This window comes from Buceros rhinoceros, unplaced genomic scaffold, assembly GCF_000710305.1.
Source record: "Buceros rhinoceros silvestris isolate BGI_N320 unplaced genomic scaffold, ASM71030v1 scaffold11319, whole genome shotgun sequence".
Classification (NCBI taxonomy): domain Eukaryota; kingdom Metazoa; phylum Chordata; class Aves; order Bucerotiformes; family Bucerotidae; genus Buceros; species Buceros rhinoceros.
The window spans coordinates 30,450-45,917 of NW_010429876.1; the positions used below are offsets into that span (position 1 = coordinate 30,450).

Below are 15,468 nucleotides of genomic sequence, written 5' to 3' on the forward strand. Positions count from 1 at the left end.
GAGCGGGCTAACAAGAACCTGATGGAGTTCAGTAAGGACAAGTGTAAGGTCTTGCACCTGGGAAAACATAATCCAGGAGTGCAGCACAGACTGGGAACTACCTGGCCAGAGAGCAGCTCTGTGGAAAGGGACCTGGGGGTCCTGGTGGACATCAAGCTCAATATGAGTGAACAGTGTGCTGCTATGGTGAAGAAAGCCAACAGGATGCTGCATTGCATCAACAAGGGCATCACCAGCAGAAATAAAGAAGTCATTATCCCACTCTACTCAGTGTTTGTCAGGCCACACCTGGAATACTGTGTGCAGTTTTGGCCCCATTTTGTCTAGACGGAGCTTTCGCCAAGAAAGGTTGGAACAGATGATCCTTGAGGTCCCTTTCAACCTGGTATTCTATAATTCTAAGGTAAGTGACACGTTCCCATTTCAGACTTTCTTTTCATAGGGAAGGCTAAATCTGCTGCTTCAGAAATAGAGTTTTCCTACATCTGTTAAATTGCAAAGTCATCTAAGCAAAGGAAATAACCTGGACTTTACCTGGGACTATTCCTTAGTCCTCCAGTTCTTCTACACTAGCAGTTCCTCTCTGGCTCACCTCATCAGCTATGCCTGTTCTCTTAACTGCCAAAATATTAAAAAGCAGCTGAGTTGGCTTGAAATTTTCCATTTGAGAAAAGTCACTGAGCACCCATTTAGATGTTCTAATAAAAGCGAGAAGCTGTAAGTCCTGGGTGTAACCATACACCAAAAGCTGTGATCCACTGCAAGTTTCTATATGAAGAAATACCAAGTTAAGATCTGCAAACTCCCATTCCTTTCCTAGTCTCTAAATAACTCACAGATGAGCCATTAGGAAACTCCATTAACACCACATTCACCTGGAAAAACTGTTCAAGAGAAAACAGACCCCTTTCATGTCAGACTGCCTCATCCCTCCCAAGCTCACACCTTTTCACTCAGGAAGAGCTGGTCAAAAAAAACCAAAAACCAAACCAGGATTTACAACCTGTAAGAAGTTCTGGGTTTTGTTTTCATCTCAGTTCGGCATACATTCTTCTGAGTGTGAAGATAAAAATATTTTGATTCTGACAGTCCTGAATCAAAAGGAAGTATTTTGGCTTTGGTTTATTAAACAGAAATGGATGTATTTTAGTTTGGCTTAGTTCAACAGTAATCCTTTCCTCTGGAGTTAAAGCAGGACTTTATAACTTTGTAGCTCGATTGACTCATGCCTTTGCTTTTTCTGCCCCTGTGACTGTGGACATGAAGCACTCTCAGGACAAGGTTTGTGGGCGAAGGTAAATTCGCTTCTTATATCAGTGGGTGTAGTTGGGAAAATGAGACAAGCTTTTTGGCACATGAGCCCTTCACTAGGTCTGAGATAAAAGCAGCAGCTTGAAAAGCTAAACACAAGTTCAGGCTGGTAACAGTCTAGACCACCTCCAAAAGAGAAATGGATAGAAACACTGCTTGGGAGGGACCCCTGAAGGTCACTCAACTCTGTATCACCACCCACTCAGAGCAGGACTACCACCAACACCCGGTCAGCTCGGACTGCTGGTACCTGGGGATAAAATGAAATAGAGAGAGCAGCGGAGAAAACTGGGAGAGAGGTCGAGCTGGCTGTAGTTGCCCATGCAATGTCCCATGCTTCACAGGGACATCTGTGAAGTACATCACAGTCCTGCAAGTGCAGGAGCTGCTATTTGCTTGTCACAGAAGGCGTTTACTGTAATAGGTAAGTAAGGTGTCTTGGTAGGTCTGATGTTTCTTCTCAGTTTAGACCCACACCATAAGTGGTCATAAGTTGTGTCCCCCAGGGGTCAGTACTGGGGCCAGTTCTGTTTAATATCCTTATTGACCTGGGCAAGGGAATCGAGTGCACCCTTGGTAAGATTGCAGAAAACACCCAGGTTCAGTGGGAGGGGTCTACAAATGGATCTGGACAGGCTGGATCGATGGACCGAGGCCAATAGTATGAGATTGGCTAAGTGTCAGATCCTGCACTTGGGTCATGCAATGCCAGAGGCTTGGGGAGGAGTGGCTGGAAAGCTGCCCAGTGGACAAGGACCTGGGGGTGTTGGTCAACAGCCAGTTGAATATGATCCAGCAGCGTGCCCAGGTGGCCAAGAAGGCCAACAACATCCTGGTTTGTATCAGCAATAGTGTGGCCAGCAGGAGGAGGGAAGTGATTGTCCCCCTGTACTCTGCACTAGTGAGGCCATACGTGGAATCCTGTGTCCAGTTTTAGGCCCCTCACTTCAAGAAGGACATTGAGGTGCTGGAATGTATCCAGAGAAGGGCAATGAAGCTGGTTAAGAGTCTAGAAAACAAGTCCTGTGAGGAGCGGCTGAGGGAACTGGGGTTGTTTAGCCTGGAGAGAAGAAGGCTCAGGGGAGACCTGAAAAGAGTTTGTAGCGAGGTGGGTGTTGGTCTCTTTTCCTGGGTAACAAGCAAGAGGATGAGAGGAAATGGCCCCCCCTCCAGGGATGTTTAGGGAGGGTATTAGGAAAAATGTCTTCACTGGAAGGGTTGGAACAGGCTGCCCAGGGAAGTAGTGGCGTCACCATCCCTGGAGGTATTTAAAAGATATGTAGATGCGTCACTTAGGGACATGGTTTAGCGTGGGCTTGGCAATGCTAAGTAAACAGTTGATTTAAAGGTCATTTCCACCCTAAACAATTCTATGATTCTATCATTCTATGGACATTTTGGACTCCAAGTATTTTGCTCTGATGGTAGGTTTTTGAAGACTGGGAGGGTGTTTGAAGGCTCAGATGAGTGATTCTGAGAAAATAACCTTTCAGCACAGGAATTTCTAGAGAAGACAGTTTTCTGGATAGGTTCCAAGCTAGGAAGGCATGTGAAAATCAAAGGTATATGATCAATAGTAGGGGGTTTTTTTGTACTGCAGTAATTCTTCAGGTCGTAGTTGTATGATTCCTTCAAAACCACGATCTACTATGTTCAGCTGTACTAGGTGGTCCAATCTCTATCCTTCCTACCATCTGTCCTCTACTGTGGTGGCAACAAAATGCCACACAGAGCAGTGGCATGGCCCAGAGGGAAAACAGATCAGACACCTCCCAGGAGGCCCCTATGGCAACTGAGAGATATGGATCAAAGCTCAACTGACTTGAAACGAATGCATTGATTAGACTGGAAAATCCAAGTATGTTGTTTCTCAGTGGGCGCTACTAAAACAAACAGGTAGCACCTCTGTCCAGCACATTTTTAAGGCTCTAATACAAAATGGCAGTTTTCAAAACAGATACTCACTCATGTTAGGGGCAACAATGACAAAAGGTCTCATGTAGGTTTTCTTCATGTTCTGGGCCACGTTGTTGAAATACTCCTCATAGTGCCTGAGCAGGTGAGCGGTGCCACCCTCTGTTCGCTGAATTTGCTCCCAGTGCTCCTTATTGCCGGGGTCCAGTAGAGCACTACCCACTTTGATAATATTCTGGGAAATAAAGTACAAGCCTAAATTATAAAGCAAACAAAGCGCTGGGTTTCAAGCGAGGAATATTGAAAATGATTGGCATTACTGCCTCAGGTGAGCGTATAATTAAATATTTTAATGCCGGCATGTTCTGCTGCGGATGTATGAAAACATGCACACCAGTTACTCACCCTGAGGTTTTTTTGTTACATAAAACAAATCCCTCCAAACTTTATATGAGCAAAGTAATCCAAAATTGGAGGCTGTAAGAGACCTGCCGACTTTCTTCCCCTTTGTGACAGGAAACCTAGCAAGAAATTGCAGAAGCAAAATCTAACCGTATTTCCTTTGTCTTGGAGAGATGACAGACAAGAAAAGCTGAGCACTTGGTATGTACACTGAAGAGTTCCCCTGAACTGAAGAGTTTTGATTTGAAAAATCAAAATAATACATGTTAAAAATTGAAAGAAAGCCATAGATACAAATATTGCTTTCTTTTTTTAACTTTGTTGATGCCCGGATAACTAGGAAAACTTACACGGTGAAAAATTACAAAAGTGAATATTAACTTTCATATACAAACTTGAAAATACATAAAAAAACTTGAATCATCTTGTTCTCCCCCCACTTTTATGTTGCTTACAAATGGTGTTAAAAAAAGTTCTAGCTGGAGACCTGCCCCTTCTGTCCTTTCTTACAAGAACATGCAAAGGGACCCTCAGGCTAAATAGAAGAAGTCCCTAAAAGCGAGTGTTGAATGGGAGAAGTGCTAACAAGTTTTTCATCTTGACGTGCATGGGAACTACACTACAGCGACAAAACCTAATTCTTAACTACGATAAAATCTGCATAAATGATGGTAGGAATTAATCACCTCAAGCTTTAAAATAGCCAAGACAAATATTTAGGCTTCATTTAGAAGCAGATGGGAAGATGCTATATTCTTTAAGTATTGTCTGACATTGCAAGCATGTATCTGAGACAAAAGAGGCTGCCAGTATGACTACCTCTATCTAGGGTGAGAAGCACTACATGGTTCCCCAGGAATGCAGGAGACACGTGCTGTACTTGGTACCAAGCCTCCTTGGTACCATCTTGATGTTTGTGAACATTATTTATGGGTTTTTGTTATCTATTTTTCAACTATTTTTCAGGCTTCTATCTGAGACTATTAAAAAAAAAAGTATCTTTCTCCCCTTGTGCTCCCTCAGCCTAGGATGTTACCTCCTTTTTCTCATAAGCTTTACTGATTAGTTTTCAAATTCCTGTCCTATCCTAAAAATACTTAGGGAGTTCTTGAAAACACAATCTGTACAATTTTCAGTGCCAAGTGCAGAGAATAATAAATTAAAAGCAGAGGTTTCCAAATGTTTTTTCTTGCTTATTGTTCTTATTTTTACTTAACAAATCATGCTAAAAATGAAATTCCTTCTCAAGATCTAAATGGGGGAATTCATTCACTCCACAGCCCGCGGGTACAAGTTTGTCAGCGCAGGGTCTCTTCAGGAAAGGTGAAACCAATCTCTTAAAATCTGGTGCATCTAAAATGTTAAACTTTTCAGAAGTTCCCTACTCTCTGTTGACTGGACAGCCCGACACCGAGGAATTTTCTCAGCCACATTTCCTCCTGCTCCCACCTACCCACAGATGTCTTCCCCTGGTGCAGCTTGGCCTTGCACAGGGTCTCCAGGTTCACCCCGAAGTCTGCCTGGCCTGGATGGTCCTCCTGGAGTACTGTGAGCAGTGAGCTGGGTGTAGCACACCTTCAAAGAGAGCCAGACCACCTCGGGCCAGGACAGAGGCCAGTGTTGGCCCGTGGAGGCTTGACCAAGCATCCCTGTGCTGGTGCCCAAGCTTCAGGCTCTGCTAGCACGGGTACAGCAGGATGTTTAGGGACCCTGGTAGTGCAGGGTAAAAGGTTGGACTCAATGATCTTAAAGGTGATCTGCGATTCTGTTTTAGCTTGGACTCTGCTGTGCCATGTTCAGTATCTTGGAAATAGCATTTGCAAGCATGGCCAGCAGTACTCTGCAGCACACAGGGCAACGAGGAGAGCTCTAGGGGCCTGACATGGGTCATCCAACCTTCAGGTTTTCAGACCACAGAGAACTCCCAACTTCCTTCTCATCTCACGTTTTTCCACCACAACTATGTTTCCCCCAGACAGGAAGGGTATTACAGCTTGTTCTCCAGACCTCATCTGTTCTTTGGTAATAACTGGGTCTGACTAGCAGAAGCCCTCTGGCACACATTTGTATATATGTCTCCGTCACTTAAAATACCAGTACAGTAGGGAGTATGTTTGAATGTACCAATTCTTTAATAAACATGACTCAAGAGTTTCCCAGCTGAGTTATAAGAAACCTTCAGAGTTAGGAACTGGCTCAGAGTTAGTTCATTGCACATTTGAAAGAAAAAGATCACATTAGGCACATTTTCCAAAAAACCTGAATATGGTACACAAAGCTATTTTATCCAGGAATAACACTTAATCTGGATTATTTTTTTCATCTGGGGAATTTTGCTTCTGGCTGTTACTAACGATATTTATTATGATAGCACTTTCTACGCTATTTGTATTACACATGCATACATGTGCATACACACATGCATGACTAGCTCTCCCTTCTAAATTGAGAAGACTGACTCATTTGTGAAACAGATTAAGCAATTAGATGATACTTGTTCCACCTTGGTTAAAGGCAGATTCAATTATCCATTGCTATACAACTTTTAAAGGGAACGGTAAAGGCTCAGCACAGTATCCCTCTTACCTCATTGAATTCCACATCCCTCGTAGCTGCCAAGTCAAACCCTTGCTGCTGGCTCTCATACTGGAGGACCCGGATCAGCATCTGGTAAGCGGTCCTCACATCATTGCCATACAAGCTATGTGTGTATTTGGTGGCATTCTGCAGCACTCTCACAATCCGTATGGTTTTATCTCCATCCAACTTGGTCTCGTTGTGGTGTAACTTCTCATTCTGAATCAGAGACAAGGAAAAAAACCCCAATGATGTACCTTTTTATTTCATTCTAGTTACAAAGACAATCATCATTTAAGGATTTCTGGTGCAAAAGAGTTGTTTGAACAAAATGGTATTTGTCTTGAGGCAGGGACAACTCAATGGAAAATGTAACTGAGAGCCAGAAAAGCACAAGGGTCCTGATGGGAAACAAGGGGGTTCAAGGACTCAGTCAAAAGGAGTGCAGGGATATCAAAGTGGAGTCTGAATTGATGATCATTTACAAAATAAAGGCAAAAAAGAGAAGACACATCTTACCATGATTTTCAGATCCACAAAAGTGCTGGTGGTGCAGTTGAAAAGCTCAGGAGGCAGCCAGCCCTTCTCAACATTACAATGGCGAACCGCGTTTCCTGAAGGAAACAGAGTGCTAATGGTAAATAAATGAATTGTGCTGGGTAAACCTTCACAGATTTCAAATAACCTGGACTTGCAGATTTCCTCCATTTTCAAGTTTCTTAGAGCTACGCACATATTTCACTTTCCAAACTGGGATTCCTGTCTGAGAAAAGTTGAAGACTACTAATCTTCATGAATTGTTTTCCTCAGGCTTTAGACTAAAAAGTCAGGCAAGCTTCAATAACTGCACTCAGCCTTGCTGCCATTCATTCTCAAATGAATTCAGCTATTTATTTATAACACATATGAGAAAGACTGTGCACTTCTTAAATTCCTAGATTTCTGTGCAGCAGCCTATGTAGGAAGACCTCCCAGGATAAATGCTGTCTTCGTGTCCACACACGCTGTACGTGGTAAACACTTCAGGCAACGTGCAGAACTGCCTTTTGCCTCTTGTGAATGGTCTGAGAGCAGCTTACTGTTTAATTTAGACTATTATCTTGTACTACTTGTCAAATCATTTTAAAGTGTGACTCTTGGCTGTGCATCCTTCACAGTGAATTGCAAGTTACCAAATACAAAATCTACATTTTGCTGCTTAACTTGCACATAACATATTTATATGTTATATGTCATATTTATATGTTATGTTATATTTATATGTTTATATGCATATAACATGTTTATGCCATTTAATCACTACTATCTATATAAGTATTATAATTACACAGAATCACGGAATGGCAGGGGTTGGAAGGGACCTCTAGGGATCATCTATTCCCACCCCCCTGTTAAAGCAGGTTCACCTACAGCAGGTTTCACAGGATCGCATCCAGGCAGGTTTTGAGAGTCTCCAGAGAAGGAGACTCCTCAACCTCTATGGGCAGCCTGTTCCAGGGCTCTACAACCCTCAAAGTAAAGAATTTTTTCCTTAAGTTCAGATGGAACTTCCTGTGTTCCAGATTATGCCTGCTGCCCCTTGACCTGTCACTGGGCACCACTGAAAAGAGCCCAGCCTCATCTTCCTGACACCGGCCTTTTTGATATTTATAAGCATTGATAAGATCCCCTCTCAGAGTCTTCTTTTCTCCAGGCTACATAGGCCTAGGTCCCTCAGTCTTTCTTCATTAGAGAGATGCTCCAGTCCCCCCATCATCTTCACAGCCCTTCCCTGGACTCTCTCCAGTAGTTCCTTGTCTTTCTTCAACTGCGCAGCCCAGAACTAGACACAATACTCCAGATGTGGCCTCGCTAGGAGAGAGTAGAGGGGAAGGAGAACCTTCCTTGACCTGCTGGTCACACTCTTCTTCACACACCCCAGGATACTATTGGCCTTCTTGCCCACAAGAGCACACTGCTGGCTCATGGTTAACTTGATGACCACCAGTACATCCAGGTCCTTCTCTGAGGAGCTGCTTTCCAGCAGGTGAACCCCTAACCTGTACTGGTTCATGGGTTTATTCCTCCCCAGGTGCAGGACCCTACACTTGCCCTTGTTGAGCTTCATATGGTTCCTCTCCGCCCAACTCTCCAGCCTGTCCCGGTCACACTTAACAGCAGCACAGCCTTCTGGTGTGTCAGCCACTCCTCCCAGTTTTGTATCATCAGCAAACTTGCTGAGGGTGCGCTCTGTCCCTTCATGCAGGTCACTGATGAACAAGACTGAACCCACTACTGACTCCTGGGAAATACTGCTAGCCAATTAATTGAACAATATCTAATTATATTATTTCTCTTCATTGATTAGGTGAATACAATGAAGCCTCAGGTTCTTAGGGTGAATATTTGTTATTATAAAGCTTACTTTTTTTGAATGCTCTGTAAAATTCACTTAAAATGTGCAATTCCTGTAAGAACCCTTGCCTGCTAGCCTATTTGCTAGAAGAGACACTGGGATCCATCACAAAGACAGTGCAGAAAAATTATTTTAATTCAACTTTATACTGTTTCTTAATGTAAATATTCTTCACTTAAAAAAAAAAAAAAATCTATCTCCTAAAGTCATCAGAACACGAGCTTGGTTGACCACAAATCTCCTGCACACTTACAGGCAGTGACCTTTGCCAGCAACATTTGGGGAAGTCACATAACCATTTATAACTCATTGAGCCCAAGGAGTGCCTGCAGCAGAGAGTTACCAGGCCCAGAAATGAGACAGAGGTTTCATTTCCTACAGAACAGTCTTCAAAAGAGATCGTGAACTCTGTTTTCGAAAACCTGATAAACGCTTTCAGGGACACACATGAATAAGCAGGTTGCCATTTCCTTGCTGCACAAAACAACACAGCTCATGCGCTTCATAAAATGCGTTTTCCAGCCATCTGACAAATGGGCTAGAGAAAAGATGTTGGGTGGAAATACACAAGTTCTGTTATAACTCTTAGCGTTATTAGCCTGCCACGCTAGCAAAGTGATCATCACATACATTATTTTCCTCATTTTATCTTTGCCCAGGGGAGCTGTATTGCTAAAGAACATGTATGAGCCACTAGAAACTAAGTTACATGTGTTAGAATTGCTTGGTAGAGTAAACAGAAAATAGAAAATAGGACTGTGCTTTTCTGTAAATACAGATACAGTATTTCTCTTCTTTATATGTGTTTATCTGCTGCACTTTTGCATTTATTTATTGCTATGATTCCAAATGTATTTTAACAGTGGAGTTTCAGTTAGCTAAACTTCTCTGCTTGTGATATGCGTGAGCTATGCTGTAATCCCCAGACCCAATGAATTAATGCCATTTCCTATGTACACATGTTTTTTCTCTTTTTTCCCCCCTCAAATCAGCACATAGATAAAGTAGTTAATGTTTTACCCAGAAAACTTACCCACTGATCCCTTAGGACATGGCACAGCTGCTGGCTGGCCAAACTTGGTTTGTGGCCACCAAATACCAGCCTCGAAAGCTTTGGGACAGCCATTATAAATTACTGAAAGCAGAAAAAGAAATGATGCCGTTTTTCTGACAAGGCAGAAACCACAACAAGGAGATATTTCAACCTGCCTAAAGGACTTCCTGTAATTCCCAAACCTCGTCAGAATACCTGTCCTCTGCGGTGCCTTCCAAGCTGTGCACATCAGCTGCTCCTTATCCAGCAGCGTGGGCAGACAGGTACAGGCAGAGGAGAGCTCAGGATGATTATGGGGCTCTGGATTTTGGCTCTGCCTATCTCTGCCTTCTCCTTTATTGTGGGAAAACGTTTCTCTTTCATTTCACCCACACACTGTGGTGAGATGGCTGCTGCAGCAGTTTGTGCTCATCACAGGAGGTGGGTGGGTGGGTGAGAGGAAAGGCAGGATGGGCGAGATGGGGGAAGAAAGGCAGAGGGCACTAGGCACACGGCACAGCCTCTGTGGGCAGGAGGTGTGAGGGCTCTCACCCGCCTCTTCAGCTGCAGCACAGCAGTACAATGCTGTGCTGCCAGATGAACTCAGGTTTCTAGTAAAATTGGGAGTAGTGTTCTGCTCTCCTCACCTAAGCTTGCTATATTTCCATTTGATGAAAATTAAAGAACTATGGGCTTTCTTCTTTTTCCTCAGCCCCCATGAATCATACTGGCACAGACTTAGGAGAAGGGGTGCATGTTTAGGATGCTGCAGCTCCCTTTGCTGCTACTGGAGCCACCTCACTTGGGCCCATATGCGCCCCAGGACACGGCTGCATGCTCATGGCTGTGCCCCCTGCATCTTGCCACTGCTAGCAGCTCCGATATGCAGCTACAGCCCTGCTGATCATCAGTGGTACCTTCACAGCCCTTCACAGTAACTTCAGCAAACGGGTTGTCACAGCGGTTGCACTGCCGTCCAATGACACCAGGTTTGCAAGGACACTGTCCCGTCTCCATGTCACAGGTACGTGTGTGGGAGCCAGATGGGAAGCAGTCGCAGGGGTAGCAGGTGTCACTGCTCTTAGGCCTGTAGTAATTTGCCTAGAAAAAACCCAAAATGATAGACACGAGTTATATGACTTACACTCCAAATTGCTTGTGTTTCTGCAATCCTGCTCTAGCAGCATTTGCATCGTAAAAGGGATAATTTTGCAAAGCATGGGATAATAATGGTATTACTATTAACAAAATAGAAAAATGTAATAGCTATGGAAAGTGTTCTCTGTAAGCCCAGGCAATGTGGAGAGGCAGAGGAGAGCACCGGGGGGATGGCTGGGGTGCCCTGTGCCACAGACACCCAGGGTTTCCACCACCATTTGCAGTGGTGGTGGAGGGCCCGCATTACTTCTCATGTTCTTGCTGCCAGCGCCCAGCAAACATATTCTTGGAGGATCTGCAGCTTTTGCTGCTTTGCAATTCCTCTCTTGTACACCATGAACAAGCCAGTAAGGAAACTTCTTGCACTCTCCATTTGTGTTTCACGTGTGGGGTGGAGAGCAATCAATGATCGTGTATTCAAATCACATCTGTGAATGCTTTTGATCGGAGGCGTTACGCAATTACACAAGAGCGTGGTGCTGGCACCCCACTGACTCGATTTAACGCAACAGTTGCTGTGTGTCCTGCTGGCATTTCGCAAAGAACGGGGCCAGATTCACTACTGCCGGTCTGCACCGGCCCAGCTCCCCTGATGTTATTCAAGCCTATTGTAAAACCTATTGTGAGAAGTCCTTTGTAAAACCTTCAGGATGGAAACACCTCCCCTTCCACATCCCCTGCTTGTCCCTGACTGTCCACAGCAAATCCCTCTCAAACTTGACAGAGCCAGCACTGAGGAAAGCATCGAGCCTCTCTCCAGCTGCTAGGACTTTTGCTGGCCATTGCCCAGGGGATGGCTTCACCCAGCTGGCTCAAGCTGTTTCATGGCTATTACTCACTTGTGATACACAAAACACCACTGGCACTCCTCTGCACCCAGGTCTGATCCCTCCCGATAAACCAGGCTGCACTTCAGAGAGATGAGAGCCAGGCTTTCATGCCCTCAGTTTTCTTTCAAAACACAAATAAGGAAAGAGCTGCAGAGTACGATTTTGTGAAGGGTGGTGCCAGCAAAACGATTTAGGTAAAGATTAACTACACTGTGCACATACATATACACGATACAAAGCACAACTGTGTGTACTTTGTCTCAAATACTCACTTGAAGTTATTAGTGGCATGGTTACTTTTTAAACTACAGAAATTTTGACGTAAGACTGTTTTCTTCTGCTTACCTTGCAGTGGCATTCTCCATTGGTCTTATTGCAATCAGCATCAAACCCTTTACTAGTCTCACAATTACATGGGCCACAGATGGGATTTCCCCACCAGCCTCTGGGACAAGGCAGGTCGATTCTACAAAAAAAAAAAAAAAAATCAAATTGGAAGGAAGTTATTTAAAGCTTCAGCTTATAAGGTGGGGAAAAAGAGCTTTGGGCTAAATTTGCTCTCAGCTCTATCAGCTTAATGAGTGTAATGTACCTCACTGCAGCAGCCAACAATCAATACATATATAAGTATACATACATTGTAACAGAAGAAATCAGTGCTGTGAAACCCTAGAGGGAATGCTTCGCTTAATCTTTCCAAGACCAGCTCCTCTTTATAAGGAGTATACAGCTGTAGGAGCAAATACAGTGCTCTTTCCTCTGAGAGAGGGTGATGGGGCCCACACTGCCTAATGTAAGTGGTCCCAGTGCCACTAGCATCAGTTCCCTGCCAGGGCAAGTGCTGGCTGGGGCAGGCCGGACAGCCTGTGTTGGGCAGGGCTAGCACTTCAGCAGCTCAGGCAACGGCAGGCAGTGCTAAGCCCATGCTCCGGTTTACCAACTGCCACAAAGAGGCTGGGAGTACAGCTCCCCAACACATTATATCCCACTTAACCACCATGGGTTCCTGTTCCAGCCCTGCCATGGGCAGCAGTGCTTGTCCAACCCACAAGGGGACACCAGCTCAGGTGCAAAGCAGTCTGCAACCTCACCCTATAAAAAAAATATCACTACTTTCAGCCAACCTGACCTTCTCAGCCAGCTCACCACAGGGTCTGAAGAGCCCTGATCTGTCACAGGGGAGGAGAAGGACACATGTGGTTGGGCTCGTGGAAAAGGGAAGGGTGGTAGCTTTGATCTAGACTATGAATCAAAGACTATGATTCAGACTACGAGTGGAGCAGCATAGCTCACTGGGGGCTGTGTAGCAACCCAAAAGCCACCCCTGCTGAAGGATAACCTTCATTTTTGCTGATTCTGTTTCTTCAGGGTAAGCTTCTCAGCAGGTTTGTCCCACAGACGCCCCAACAGTAGTGCTGGCAAGGAGAGCTCTGGGAAGGGGCCAGAGCAGCAAACAGGGTCTCTGCTAGCTGACAGTCTTTGTCAAGCAGTAGCCTGAAGGGTGACACTGCCAAGTCTGTGATCAGCATTAATGCACGAGGAATCCCCTCCCTACTGCTCATCTCAGGGGAGAAAAGCTGTTTGCTGTCTGTTTCAAAGACCACGCTGAATTTTGTTTATGGTAATTGCCAGGTTTGTTCTTCTACGCTTTATAATATGCAAAAACACAACGGCGCACTTGACATGATGTCAGCAGATAATGACAAGGGACAACATCTCTGCGTTGCTAATCCAGAGGAATGAAAAATGAATCTGGCAACAGCACGGCCAACATTTGCAAGCCCATACAAAAAAAGACAGAGAAAGAAGCCTGTGGTTTTCAAAAGGAAGGAAACATCACACAAGTTATTGCTAAATGGGCAGACAAATGCACTTCATTTGCACATCGTGAATGGCCCATATTACAGCAAATCAAAGTGCCGCCTCTGGGATAAGGCTGGTGGTGAATGCTTATCTGAGACCAGGAAGCTGGTGACGAGGGAATCGGCATGTTTCTCCCACACTGCAAAGGACATAGGCCTCCCAGACTGTCCAGAAAAGATGGGTTCTTGCCAGCCCAGGGACTGGACCCAAAATGCAAAGCCATTTTATCTGGTCACAGGCCCCTTTACTGGGTGCATCACTCTCTGTGTGCGCTGGAAGAGCTGAAGGAGCGGTGCAGAGCAAGCTTGGGCCAAGCCCACCACAGGTCAGATGCAGTGCTGACACAGCACACTTGGTTGAGCCCCTGAGCTGCTGAAGAAGAAAAGAGGCCCCTGAGTATATGGAAGTTTGCCTGGTTTCTGGGAAGAGAGCTCAGGAGTGCCAAAGGGCAGGGAGCCTTCAAATACCATCCACTACAAACTCTTAAATTGTAACAGTAAAGTTAACTGAAGCAGAAAAGGAAATGGGAGGACTGCTGCCTTAGGAGAAGAGCTACCTGGAAGGATCAAGAAACCCAGAACAAAAGTAATTCTCTTACTTGCTCTCACAGTACTGTCCGTAGTAACTTTGTCCACATTCACATGTGTAGCCATGGGATGAGCTGGGTTTGTGCACGCACGTGGAGACATGCTCACACGGGTTCAAGTTACACACATCAACACAGTCTCTTCCAAAGTACCCTGGGGAGACAAGGTCGTAAAATTACAGCAACCATTGTAATTTATGATATGCGAGTCTCCAAAAGACCATCTATTTTAAGCTTATACACTAATAACACATCTCCAACAATCAGTAGATTCCCCCTGAGATACTGTCAGAAAGAAGGTACTCTTTTCCCTCTCAGCAAAAAGGAGAGCGGGATGTTTTTTCTGACAGTCTGTTAACATGCCTGAGGCATCCTTGTGCCTTTGGTTCCCAGTTTTATATTCATGGCATGTGTTACAAATAGTTTTGTATTCTCTCCCTGCATGTACAGGAGGTGACTCTGCTGGGTGCTGACAGCATGTGCTGGCTACATGCACCAAAACAGAGAAAACATTCAAAGTATCTCAATTAGGATGCAGGGTGTGAGACTGAAATTCACAGCAGAAAAGGCTGGGAAAGAAATAGAAAAAAAGAAAAAGGAAACAGACAAAAAGAAAAGGGGAGGTGCATGGAAAGAGCCCTTGGGTCCAGAGACTGTCTTTTTTGCCTAGAACAAATGATCCTTAGTCCATGACTGCAGTTTCAAGGGTACTACCATAAGACTCAGAAAGTTAACACTGATTGGCAGAGGAAGAATTAGAAGATGAGCACTTTGCATGCATGCTGCTGTCGCTGCTGCTGCTCTTCTGATAAGCGCATGAAGATGTGATCCAGCTCCTGGATGAATGCATGGGATGGTCACTGGGTTACCTGGATCGCAGATGCAGGAGTAGCTGTCCCAGTCATCACTACAGTAGCTGTGCTGGGGACATGGGTTGGAATCACAGGGGTTATCCACTTCACAACCCTCCTTCACGTTGATCTTGATAGCCTGTTTCATGTTGAGTGTAGCTATATTTGTAGATGTCTCTCCCATTCTTACTCCCTGGTGACAAATGACAATTATTTTTAAATTAGAGTCTTCATTCAGACTACAGTACTATGTGTTTCACTACTATCATTAATCCATGATGTTATATTTTAAAGAAGTATCAGCTGATGAGCCAAATCCAGATTTTTCTTTACGTGCTGTTCCCCTGCGAAATCAGATTTGTACCTGGGAAAGCGGGGGGACTTAAATATTTTGATTCTTAGATATTTTGAAGGAGGAAACAGAAATGTTCAGGGATGGATGAAAAAGAAAACCCCACGTTTTCAGATGGGTATTTTCTTAAAAGTTCAAAGTTCATTGCTACACTTTTCATTTCATACCTGCATACAGCCGTAAAATCCCTGCTGAA

At 44.5% G+C, this 15,468-nt stretch overlaps 1 protein-coding gene across 1 annotated transcript in view; it reads right to left on the reverse strand.

Annotated features, from left to right (window-relative positions):
- CELSR1 (cadherin, EGF LAG seven-pass G-type receptor 1) overlaps positions 1-15,468 on the reverse strand; it is a gene marked incomplete at its 5' end in the record, with an annotated part of 176,113 nt that overhangs the window by 29,892 nt on the left and 130,753 nt on the right. Inside the window, 9 exons of the mRNA XM_010142837.1 lie at positions 3,277-3,460; positions 6,214-6,423; positions 6,724-6,818; positions 9,633-9,734; positions 10,550-10,733; positions 11,966-12,086; positions 14,082-14,223; positions 14,939-15,113; positions 15,440-15,468. Of these exons, the coding sequence (XP_010141139.1) occupies positions 3,277-3,460; positions 6,214-6,423; positions 6,724-6,818; positions 9,633-9,734; positions 10,550-10,733; positions 11,966-12,086; positions 14,082-14,223; positions 14,939-15,113; positions 15,440-15,468 (1,242 nt within the window). The remainder of the gene's footprint in view (positions 1-3,276; positions 3,461-6,213; positions 6,424-6,723; positions 6,819-9,632; positions 9,735-10,549; positions 10,734-11,965; positions 12,087-14,081; positions 14,224-14,938; positions 15,114-15,439) is intronic.